At 49.9% G+C, this 12,637-nt stretch overlaps 1 protein-coding gene and 1 long non-coding RNA gene across 11 annotated transcripts in view; one reads left to right on the forward strand and one right to left on the reverse strand.

Annotated features, from left to right (window-relative positions):
* Positions 1–216, reverse strand: part of GCC2 (GRIP and coiled-coil domain containing 2) — a 53,989-nt gene extending 53,773 nt beyond the window's left edge. For all 3 annotated transcript variants that reach the window (XM_037015596.2, XM_037015595.2, XM_073238778.1), the window contains exon 1: positions 83–216. In XM_037015596.2, the coding sequence (XP_036871491.2) occupies positions 83–88 (6 nt within the window). In that variant the 5' untranslated portion in view covers positions 89–216. The remainder of the gene's footprint in view (positions 1–82) is intronic.
* Positions 217–344: 128 nt separating this feature from the next.
* The window catches only part of LOC118971893 (uncharacterized), a 60,514-nt gene continuing 48,221 nt past the window's right edge, over positions 345–12,637 (forward strand). For 2 of the 8 annotated variants that reach the window (XR_005060630.2, XR_012132277.1), the window contains exon 1: positions 406–2,432. This is a non-coding gene — a long non-coding RNA (uncharacterized lncRNA). Of the gene's footprint in view, positions 2,433–12,637 lie in introns of all 8 variants that reach the window. The other 6 variants (XR_012132285.1, XR_012132279.1, XR_012132284.1 and 3 more) reach the window with 6 other exon arrangements.

Consider the following 12,637-nt stretch of genomic DNA (forward strand, 5'->3'; position numbering starts at 1 on the left):
CCGCCGCGTCCCCGCCGCGCAGGAGGCTCGGCCGGGAGGCGGGGGCTCCCGTCACCCCGGTGCGCCGCCCGGAACGCGTTACCTCCATGGCCGGCCGCCCGCCGTGACCTGCGGCACCGAAGCCCCACTGCGCGCCACCGCCGCCGCCGCCACCTAAGACGTCGCCACGGCCGCGGGTCAAAGGTCACGCTCCGCCGGGCCGGTCCCACGCCCCTCGTCTCCAGGGCTACGGCCGGGCGGTGCTTCCGCCTCTGCATCCTGGAGGCGGCTCCCCGCGCGCGCCCCGCCCACCGTGCCGGCTTAGCTCCGCTCCCAGCCGCCCGCGGGGCCGAACCCAGGAGGGTGTGGCCCTGCGCCGCGGGGATAGGCTGTGAGAGCGTGCATATCGCGCCTCGGGGATAGGCTGTGAGAGCGTGCATATCGCGCCTCGGGGCCACGTCTTGCAAGTTTATACAGTCGTGGGAGAGTGACGGGAAAATATGCCAGGGACAGGTCCCCACAAGGCGCCTGCCGTTACCTGGCTCTTTGGGGAAGTCTCGGAGGCCTGGCACGGACAGCTGATCTCCGGGGCTCTTGAGACGCCGAGCTCCGCGGAGCCGCCCCGGCCAGACTGTTCGGGAAGGAGGCCGCCTGCCCGCAGCCCTCGTGGCTGCGGGAGGTCTCAGGCCGGGGCTCTGCCAGGCTCTCGCGGTGAGAAGGTGGGTGGCCTCTCCCCGGGTTGGGCCTAGACGAGCCTCACAGGGGTGACGGTTCTATTTGGGGCCCGTCCGCAAGCTGCAGCGTCCCAACAGCTCTCCAGAAGCCTCCCTGTTTGCTGTTGCCCTTACCTTCCTGTTAATGTTTACAACAAATGCCTGTTAACTCTTGGTTTCCTGTAGTTTGATAGGGTGGAAAGCATGGAAGAATGCAGTAGTATCCCATAAATGGTACAAATAGAGGAGGAGCAGTCACTGTGGACGCCACGGGGGCCTCGGAGCCTCTGCTGCTCTCACAGTGTGGCACCGGGCCTTCGGCTGGGATTGGTTTGGGGCGGTGCATGATCTGTATACAGTAGGTGAGGTCTGGGACTTTTCTTCCTGTTTTGGTTTAGTGATAATATTTTCTCTTTCTTTGACTATGTCTTAAGAAACATACAGCCCTAATTGCTGTTTGTAGACATTTGCCACTGGGATGGAACGCAGCCTGGGGACAAAATTGATACCAGAAAAAAAGCAGGGCTGTAAGTCCGGAGAAAGGAAATCCCAGGGCAAAATACCTCTAAAAACCAAAATCAGTGAAAGGGAGAAATAAAGTTTAAAACCTGGTTTTTGCTTATACACTGCAGTGCAGGGCCATCTCTCTCCCCTGCTCCTGAAGAAGCAAGCCAGCAAGCAAGCAAGCCCCTCCCTTTAAACTCTCAGGTTCAGACATGCCCTCGGTTGCCCAGGTATTTACCCACTGACATGGAGATGAACTTCTCTCCACCCTGAGGATATGCAAATGCACTAAAACCAGGTGAGTTGCTCTGGAAATGTTACAATTTTACCCACAGGCCACCCTTCCAGAAATCTCCTTACAATCTACTCGTTCCCCTTCTTCAGCAATGGTCCCTGGGTGAGAAAAGGAGCACCACCGTGACCAGACTAATGACATAACAATAGCATCAGCAGTAAAATCATGACAATCCTCAAGCCAGAGGATTCAGCTAGGTTCAAAGTCTTATGCAGATTAAGTCCATAGCTCATCCATTCCATACGCAGGCAGTAGCTGAGGGTTCAGAGCAATCATCAGGTGGCAGCTGCAGCCTGGGGGGTGCTTCAGGCCACCAGGACCTTAGGAGAAAATAACCTTAAGGGTGATAAGATACATGTTTTAATGACACCATATGGGGAAGTTGGGGTCCCTATGGCCAGAATCCACACTGAACTTAAACTGCCTGATGATGTAACTGACCTATTGCTAGGCTACTGCTTCCACACCTTCAGGCAATAAGCTATTATTGTGCTATATAGAGAGCTCAGCCCAGGGCTCTGGGCAGAGGTAGAGATGCTAGCGCTAGACCTACCCCCAGAGAACAAGCTAGGTTATAAACACTTTGACACCAAAGAGTGTTCTGCTGTCAGTTTCTTTGGTCACATTGAATCCATAGCGAACTAGCCCGGGGCTGAAATCCATTGGCAAGACAGACCCAATAAATGGCAGCACAAGAACTTGAGCTGCAAACTTCTGTGGATTCCCTGAAGAAGGAAATGGCACTGATGTGGGAGGAGGCAGCATGAGAATGCCGGCAGTAAGATGCCATTGGAGAGGTAAACAATTCTTTATAGAACAAGATGACAGCGCTGCCAGGTGTTCTGAAGGAGGAAGAGGCAATCAAGGAAAAAGATGAACTCCCAAGGGAAGCACAGGCGGCGGTGGAATGAGAACGTCAGCTGCAAAGCATTGAGCTGAAGGTAGGAGAGCTTCTGAAGACTGAGCTAGCATTGCTGTGAGGCACAGTAGCAGGGGAGGCACTTGGGGGAGTGGAGAGAAAGGTGCCATCGGCCCCTGAAATGGAGGAGCTGGGGAAGGTTGAAGGGGTGGTGCCGGAGGCACTGGCATCTCCTGTATTGAAAGCACACACAGTGGTTGTAAAGAAAATAAAGACCCAGCAGCTTAAAGTTCCTCAAGGAGAGGAGCAGCCCCCTCCCCAGGTCGTGGAGCATTCTATGGTCTATTCCTATAGTCAGGCTGAGCTGGTGGATTTGGTCTCCCGGTTTAGGCAGAAGCCCTCAGAGTCAATATCAGCTTGGCTCCTGCGTCTGTGGGACTTAGGGGTGGATGGAATTGTTCTGTCGGAATCAGTGATGGGAAAGCTGTCTTCCCTGACAGTGCAGTCTGCCTTGAGGCAGCGATTACAAAATGCACATCAGACCCCAGGGAGTCACTCCCTCCTCGAATAGATTATGGATGCACTTAGTGCTGTGTGGACCGATCTGGGTGATCTGCCATCCTCTCCTGTTAGATGACAAACATATGCTGAGCTCCATCAGGTGCTATGAGAGCTAGGCATAAGAAATGCCATCTGCAGTCCAGAGGATTAAGGCCCAGATGAAGAGATTTTCACTGCTGGGATGAGAAATATTGTACTTCAAGTGGCTCCTACATCCCTCTTTGGGTCTCTATTGGCCATTCTTTCCCCTCACTTAGGGCATCCCATAAACGAGGTGACACGTACAGTAGCAGACTTAGAAGAGGCAGAAGCAACGAGAATCCAGAAAGAAAGAAGACCTGTTACTCACAATAAGAATTTACAGGGCCCTATGAAGGTTATGAGGACTCAGATGTGGGTTGATTTAATACGGGCAGGAGCAGATGGAAGGAAATTAGGTGGGAAATCAAATAGGATCTTACTGGAGCTATGGCAACAGCTGAAACCAGAGCAGCAGTTCCAGCCATTAAGACCAAAGAGGCAGAGGTCAGAGACAGAGCCACAAGTCTGGCTGTGTGTTTGCAAGACTTCCTGCTGGAGAACGAGCCAACCTCACTTGAGTCCACACAGGAAGGTGATTGGAGAACACAGTGTGATTGAGGGGAAGGTCAAGGTATCCACCCTGATGGACCTGGGGGGAGGGGGACTGGAGGCCACATGTTGAAATAGCTATCCATTGGTCCCCAGTGAACATACAATGTGTCCTGGCTCTGGTGGACTCAGGCTGAATGTTCAGTAATTCATGGAAACCCTGAGTGGTTCCCCAGGACCCCCCACTATCATAGATACGGGGGTAAGGCTATCAGAGTGATAAAAGCCCAGATCCTTTTGGGAATAGGGCATCTATCCCCCAAAGAGTATACCGTGTATATATCTCCTATCCCTGAGTATATTTTGGGGATTGATATCCTGCAGGGTCTATGGCTACAGATGACTGCAGGTGAGTTTAGACTGGGTGTACGTGTGGTGAAGGCAGTTCTGAGAGGACATGCTAGGCACCCACCCATAGCTTTGCCTGTGCCTCAGAGGGTGACTAAAAGCAAACAATACAAACTGCCTGGAGGGCATAAAGAGATTGAAGAAAATCTCCAGGAGATGGAAAAGGTGGGTTTTACAAAGCCCACCCATAGTCCTTTCAATTCCCCAGCGTCGCCAGTAAAAAAGTCAGATGGCTCCTGGAGTATGACTGTGGATTATAGAGAACTGAATAAAGTCATACCCCCTATGCATGCTGCTGTCCCCACTATTGCAGGCTTGATGGATACCCTCAGCCATGAACTAGGAACATAACATTATGTGGTAGATCTTGCTAATGCCTTCTTTTCCATTGACATTGAGCAGGAAAGTCAGGAACAGTTTGCCTTTACGGGGGAAGGACGGCAATGGACTTTCACTGTCCTTCCACAGAGATACCTCCACAGCCCCACCATCTGCATGGACTTGTAGCCCTGGACTTGGCTACATGGGAGAAATTGCCAATGATGCGGCTGTACCATTATATTGATGATGTCATGCTCACATCCGATTCTCTTTCACACCTAAAGGTGCAGCACCTAGACTGCAGCAACATCTACAGGAAAAAGGATGGGCTGTGAACAGTACTAAGGTTCAGGGACCTGGTTTCTGTGTCATATTCTTGGGGGGTCGTCTGATTGGGTAAGACCAAAGTTATACCAGAAGCAGTTATAGATAAAGTCCAGGCCTTTCATACCTCTACAACTGCAGCATTGCTAAAGGAGTTTCTGGGTCTTCTAGGCTACTGGAGAGAGTTTATCCCGCACTTGGCACAAATTCTGAAGCCTTATACAGGTTGGTACAAAAGGGTATCAGGTGGGACTGGAATGAGACATGTGCATCTGCCTTTATTACAGCAAAACAGGCAGTCCAGGCCATGCCGGCCTTGAGTGTAATAGACCCATCAAGGCCCTGCGAGCTGGATGTTCATGTCACTGAAGGTGGTTATGGCTGGGGTCTCTGTCAGCAGCTTGAATGAACTCGCCAACCCATTGGATTCTGGTCACAGCTCTGGAAAGGGGAAGAGGTACGATACACTTTGATAGAAAAACAACTGGCTGCCATGTATCACATCTTGTTGGCTACAGAACCCATCACTGGACTGGCCCTGATAAAGGTAATAACCACCTATCCCATCTTGGGGTGTGTACGAGACTGGACCCAAAAGTCAAGGAGTGGTGTCGCACAAACACCCACACTAGCCAAGTGGGGTGCTTACCTATAGGAGCATAGTGCCCTCTAGTAGCCCCTTGAGTGAAGAACTACAACACTTGTTGGGGCAGGTGACATATACTAGTAAAAAGCAGGAAGAACTTGCTTTTGAACCATTAGTAGCAAAGAGTCCCTATTGGGAGGGAAGAGCCCCTATACCAAAAATGCATGGTATACAGATGGCTCCAGCCGTGGGAAGCCCCCAAATTGGAGGGCCATAGCTTTCCATCCTAAGACTGAGACAATATGGATGGAAGATGGTGAGGGGAAGAGCAGCCAATGGGCAGAGTTGTGGGCCGTGTGGCTTGTGATCAGGTAGGAGCCCTCCCCTATCATTGTCTGCACTGACAGCTGGGCTGTCTATTGGGGCTTGACCCTGTGGCTACCAACCTGGTACCATGACAACTGGCTGGTTGGTCACCAACCCCTTTGGGAGCAAGAATTGTGGCAAGACTTACGGGCCTGTGGTCAGACTAAAATATTTACAGAATACCATGTGACATGTCATTTGCCACTGGCATCTCCAGGAAATGATGAAGCAGGTAAATTGGCCCAGATATCTTGGTTAGAAGGAAAGCCTGCCTCTGATGTAGCATTTGTTGCATGTGTGGCAAAAGACAATGTGGGCTGTAGCCTGTTGGTGGGGCTTGCCTTTGACCTTCAAAGAAGTTAGTAGAGCCTGGCAGGAGTGTGTTGTGTGCTCCAAAAGGTTCTTACACCGAGTTCCACAGCAAAATGGAACAATAGCTAAGGGGCCTAAACGCCTCATCAGGTGGCAGATAGACTATATTGGGCCTCTACCTGTGTCAGAGGATATCGGTATGCGATGACCTGTGTGGACACAGCTACTGGACTTCTGGTTGCTTTTCCTATCCATTGTGCAGACCAGCAGATGACCAACAGAGGCCTGGAGGGTCTCCTTGCTGCCAACCACAGGTAATTGAGAGTGATCAGGGCACCCATTTTACTGGACATACACTGCAAGAATGGCTGTGACAGCTGGGGATCAAATGGAAGTTTCATGTGCCATACAATCTTACCACAGCAGGCATGATACAGAGGCACAATGGCTTGTTAAAATTCGGACTAATGTCAAATACCAACAGTCTGTGGGGACTTTGTGCTATGGCGTTTGAACAAGAGACCCCAAAAGGGAGCCCTGAGCCCCATAGACATGTTAACACATATGGCTGCCTCCCCTATACAACTGCAAGTACAAACCAAGGAAGAATCACTGAAGCTGAGGTTCGGCCACCAGAATAACATCTTACTGCCAGCACCAACTGCACTGAACCCTGGAGACTCCACGAGTGGATGTGGCATTGGACCTTTTGACACATGCACCAACGAGGGCTGGCTCTCCTGGCACCTTGGGGACAAGGACTGGAAACTGGCCTCCTGGGTATTCCTGGAATAACAGCAGAGTAGCTACCAAAGGTCACAGTAGTATGTCTTGAACAGCCAGAAGGTAGGAGCATCTTACAGGGAGTTTTGTTTTATCATTACAGCCAGTGCATGCACCTCCAGTAGCACTATACATAGACCCTTCAGTAACCCACAGGGAAGGAGTAGCTACCAAAGGTCACAGTAGTATGTCTTGAACAGCCAGAAGGTAGGAGCATCTTACCAGGGAGTTTTGTTTTATCATTACAGCCAGTGCATGCACCTCCAGTAGCACTATACATAGACCCTTCAGTAACCCACAGGGAAGGAGTAAAAGTATGGTATACTAGACCTGGAAGGGACCCCCTTCCTGCTACAGTCCTATCACAGGACCACTCTCTTGCATGCATCCTACCTGATGGACAAGATTTGTCTATGTTGGTGTCATTAAAACGTGTCTTATCGCCCCTAAAGTCTTTGAGGATTGGGAACTTCCTCTGGCTTGAGAATTATTATAAATTTTTTGTTATTAGGAACCTCCTCTGGCTTGAGGATTATTATAATTTTTGTAACCTATATCAAGATCTTGCAGTATCTTCATTTGTGTTATCTCTAAGTTGTTATCCTCTGTTGCTATTTTGGAATCTGGTTACAGTGCTCCAGCTTTCCTCACACAGGGACCATTGTGGAAGATTGAAAGCATGTAGATTGTAAGGTGAGAATCCTGGGGAGTTGGAGTGTGAAGAAGTTGAGGTTCCTATGGCCAAGATCCTCACTGAACTTAAACCACCTGATGATGTAACCAGCATGTTGCTAGGCTACTGCTTCCACACCTGTAGGCAATAAACTATTATAGCACTATATGTAGAGAGCTCAGCCCCGTGCTCTGGGTGGAGGCAGAGATGCTAGTGCTCAACCTACCACTGGGAGAACAAGCTGGGTAAAAAATAAACACTTTCATCCCAAAGAACGTTTTGCTGTCAATTTCTTTAGTCACATTGAATCCATAGTGAACTTGCCTAGGGCTGAAACCCATTGGCAAGACAGACCAGCATAGGCAAATCTTGTCCATCAGGTAGGATACATGCAAGAGAGTGGTCTTGTGATGAAACAGTGGCAGGAATGGGATCTCGTCCTGGTCTAGTATACCAGGCTTTCACCCTCCTCCCTGTGGGAGTTTCAGATGGGTCAGTATATAGGCCTATGGGAGGTACATGCACTGACTATAAAGAGAAAACAAAACTTTCCCACAAGATGCTCTTACCTCCTGGACGTTTTGGGTACACTACCGTGACCTTTGGGGCCATTCAGCTGTTATTCCAAGAATACACACGAGGCCAGCTTCCAGGCCTTTCCCCCAAGGTGCCAGAAGGGCCAGCCATTGCTGCTTCATGTGTTGAAATGTCCAGGACCAGGTCCACTCAACAGTGTCTCCAGGGCTTAATGCAGTAGGGGCTGACAGCAGGATGTTTCTCTGCTGGCCATATCCTGGCTTCAATAGCTCTTCTTTGTTTTGGACATAAAATTGTATAGGAGAGGCAGCAACGTGTGTGAGCATATCCACAGGGCTCAAAGCTCATTTACGTGGCTTCTCCTTCAAATGCCACAGCACCATTCATAGGTGAACTGACCAACCCCGTACATTATTGATGTCCAACTTCAGGACAGATTTCAATAAACCGTTGTACCTCTCCATCATACCTGCCCCAGTAGGATTATATAGTACATGAAATTTCCACGTTATTCCTAATTGCTGCACCTGCATTCTTGTAACACATGTCCAGTAAAGTGGGTGCCTTCATCACTCTCAATCACCTGTGGCTGGCCAGAGGCTGCAAAGAGACGCTCCAGGCCCTTCTTGATGGTTTGCTGATCTGCACAATGTGCAGAAAAAGTAACCAATAGTCCAATAGCCGTGACCACACAAGTCATGGCATACTGATATCCTTCTGATATGGGCAGAGGCCCCATATAGTCTATTTGCCACCTGACAAGGGGTATTGGCCCCCTTATTATTGTCCCATGTTGCTGTGAGACTCGGTATGAGTCCCTCTTAGAGCACACAAGGCACTCCTTCCAGGCTCTGCTGACTTCTTCAAAGGTCAAAGGCAAGTCCCACCAACGGGCTACAGCCCACATTATTTTGTGCCCCACGTGCAGCAAACACTGGTGTAGCCAGTTGGGCCACGTCAAAGGCAGGCCTTCCTTCTAGCCAGTGTGCCTGGGACATTGTATCTGCTTCATCATTCCCTGGGGATGCCAAAGGCAAATGGCCAGTCACATGATATACAGTAACTGTCTTAGACCAGAGGCTGATAGGTCTTGCCACAACTCTTGCCTCCAAAGGGGCTGGTGACCAACCATCCAGTTGGCATGATACCATGTCAGTAGCCACAGGGTCAAGCCCTGATAGACAGCCCAGCTGTCAGTGCAGATAACTATGTGGGAAGGCTCCTGGGTGATCATGAGCCATACTGCCCACAACTTAGACCATTGGCTGATCTTCCCCTCTCCATCCTCCATCCATATTGTCTCAGTCTTAGGATGGAAAGCCACAGCCCTCCACCTCCTGGGCTTCCCACAAGTGGAACTATGTGTGTACCAAGCATCTTCAGGTATAGGGCATTTTCCCTCCTAATAAGGAGTCTACCAGTGGCTACCAATGGCTCAAAATTAAGTTCTTCCTGCTTTCCACTGGTATAGGTCACTGGCCTCAATAAGTGTTGGAGTTCTTCACTTAAGGGGCTAGTGGAGAGGGCGCTGCACTGCTGTGAATATGCACCCCATTTGGCCAGTGTAGGTGTCTGTGCCACACCACTCTGTGGCTTTTGGGTCCAGTCTTGCGCCCATCCTGCGATGGGATAGGTGGTTATAACCTTGGTTGGAGCTGTTCCAGCAATGGGCTCCATAGCCAGCAAGGCATGGTACACAGCAGCCAGTCCCTTCTCTATCAAGGTGTACTAGACCTCTGCTCCTTTCCATACTTGTGACCAGAATCCAATGGGTTGACATGTCCGTTCAAGCCACTGCCAAAGCCCCCTCCATAACCATCTTCGGTTACATGAACATCTAGTTCACAGGGCCTTGATGAGTCTATTACATTCAAGGTCAGTATGACCTTGACTGCCCACTTGGCAGCAGGAAAAGCAGCTGCACATGTCTCATCCCAGACCCACTTCATGCCCTTTCGTACCAACCGGTATAAGGGCTTCAGAATTTGTGCCAAGTGTGGGACAAACACTCTCCAGTAGCCTAAAAGACCCCAAGTCTCTTGTAATACTGCCATAGAGATGGGGTGGGAATAGCCTGGACCTTGTCTGTAACTGCTTCAGGAACAACTTTAGTTTTACCCAAACAGACAACCCCCGTGAATTTCATAGACAAACCAGGTCCCTGAATCTTGGTGCTGTTCACAGCCCATCCTTTCTCCTGTAGATGTTGCAACAGTCTAGGAACTGCCCCTTCTAAATCTGAAAGAGAACCAGATATGAGCATAATATCACCAATGTAGTGATACAGCCACACCGTTTGCAGTTTCTTCCATGTGGCCAAGTCCTGAGCTACAAGTCCATAACAGACAGTGGGACTGTGGAGATATCCCCGCGGAAGGACAGTGAATGTCCACTGTAGGCCTTCCCATGTGAAGACAAACTGTTCTGGCTTTCCTGTGCTATGTCAATAGAGAAGAAAGCATTAGCAAGGTCTACTACATAATGATACGTTCCCAGTTCATGGCTGAGGGTGTGCAGAATGTCTGATATAGAGGGACAATAACATGCAAAGGGTGTGTGGCTTTATTCAATCACCTGTAGTCTACAATCACACGCCAGGAGCCATCCGGCTTCTTCACTGGCCACACTGGGGAATTAAAAGGAGTATGAGTGCCCTTTATGATGCCCACCCTCTCCAACTCCTTTAGAGTTTCTCTAATTTTCTTGTGTCCCCCAGGCAATTTATACCTCTTAATATTTGTCATCCACTGAGCTACAGGCAGAACTATGGGTGGGTTCTTAGCATGTCCCCTCAAAATTGCCTTTACTACATATACCCTCAGTCTGAACTCACCTGCAGTGGTTTGTAAAATATATTCAGGGATGGGAGAAATATACATGATATACTCCTTTGGGGGTAAATGCCCTATCCCCAGTGAGATTTGGGCTTTCTTCTCTTTAATTCCCTTATCCCCATAGCCATCTATCATAGCAAGGGTCCTGGAAAAATGCTCAGGGTTGTCATGAATCAAAGAACATTGAGCTCCTGTGTCCACCAGCACCAGGACACATACATTCACAGGGGACCAATGAATTGCTAATTCAACATGTGGCCTCTGGTCCCCACCATGTCCACCAAGGTGGGGGGACTTTGACTCCCCCTCAGTCTAACTGTGATGCCCAATCATCCTCCTGTGGGGGCAAGGCCTCAGGCGAATCCTGAGTACTGTCTCCCATGAGTTTTGCAGATACACAGGTCGGGCATGAGGCCTTGACTCTAGTTTCTGTGTCCTGGACCTCAGCGGCTGGCACTGCTGTTCTGGCTTTTTAGTTTAGTGCCACAGTTCTAACAATATTCTATTGGGCTGCCCATCGAGTTTTTCTTTTACTACACTGGCCTTTATCACATCAACCCACATCTGGTTCCTTGAGACCTTCACAGGGCCCTTTGCACCTCTCCTTTCAGTTGTAGCACGTACTTCTCTCCTTGCCCTTATTGTTTCAACCACCCCCAGGTCTGCTAAAGTATGAGTAGCCTCACTTATGGGTTGCCCTAGGTAGGGGGCAAGAATATTCACTAGGAGCCAAAAGAGAGATGTGGGAGCTGTAGGGAGCACCAGGTTCTCATTCCTATAGTGAACACCTCCTCATCAGGGCCCTGGGGATCCATGTTATAGATGATGTTTTTCATACCCAATTCCCATAGTACCTGTTGGAGCTCTGCATACATTTTCCAACTACTGGGAAAATATGGTAAATCACCCTGATTAGCCCAAACTATCCTGATGACAGCTGTCAGCCATTCCAGGAGTGTCTGATTCCCAGAGGCATTATGGGCATTTTGCAACCACTGCCAGAGGGAAGGGTGAATGAGTCATCAGGGAAGCTATTCCCCTCATCTCAGTACCTGACACAAAGTTTTTCACCCCCATATCCCAGAGACTTAAGAGCCATGTAGGCATAGATTCCGATGGCCTCTGCCTATACCGGACGCTCATGTCCACCAGCTCATCCTGGGTATAGGGGCAGAGCATGGAGTGCTCCACAACCTGGGGAGGGGGCTGCTCCTCCCCGTGAGGAGCCCACGGTTGTTTCATTTTAATTTTCTTAATTACAGCTGGGCAGGCCTTCAAAACAGGAGAAGATGGTACCTCCGGCAGTGGCCTGGGTAGCAGATGTGCCCATGGCCCTGCCTTCTCCTCTTCTCCCTTGGGCTTCTCCACCAATGGCTCCTCCTTCACCATTTCCGGGGCTTAAGGCACTAGTCTTTTCTCTCCCTCTCTCTCCTCCATGGCCTCCTGCAACACAGGTTTTCCTGCTGCCTCCCCCCTTGCCGTATCAAGTCTTCTTGAAGCAAGCTGTCTTTTCAGTAGCTGTCTCTCTTCTTTAATAGTACCCCACAGTTTATCGCCCAGCTCCTCCAAGCAATACTGAGGTGTGTCTCTTTGCTGCCTAAGTCCCTCTATCTCCTCACTAAACCTCTTGATAATCCTCTCTTTTTCCTGTATAACATTTTTCACTATCTTGATGAAAAGAGAACCTACAATGCCAGCTGCTACACCACCCCCTAAGGTCTCCATTCAGTCTTCCAACTCATGGAGGGCTAATTCTGCAGCTTCTGGAGTTTCTACCCTTCCTCAGTTCTGTGGAAGGCTCCACCCCTCTAAGAGGTACTTTACCATAGACCAGTTCCCACTGGCATTCCCAACTTGGAAGCCCCACAGCTGAGGAGATAACAGGTGAAACAGCACTGTCTGTTACTGTATCTGCTGGGGCCTCCCTACCACCCACAGGAGCAGCCCTCCCAAAGGTCACGCCCATTATGACAGATTTTGGGTTCAGAGGCACCCAGCTGACTATGCCAGGT

Source organism: Manis javanica, chromosome 1 (assembly GCF_040802235.1).
Source record: "Manis javanica isolate MJ-LG chromosome 1, MJ_LKY, whole genome shotgun sequence".
Classification (NCBI taxonomy): domain Eukaryota; kingdom Metazoa; phylum Chordata; class Mammalia; order Pholidota; family Manidae; genus Manis; species Manis javanica.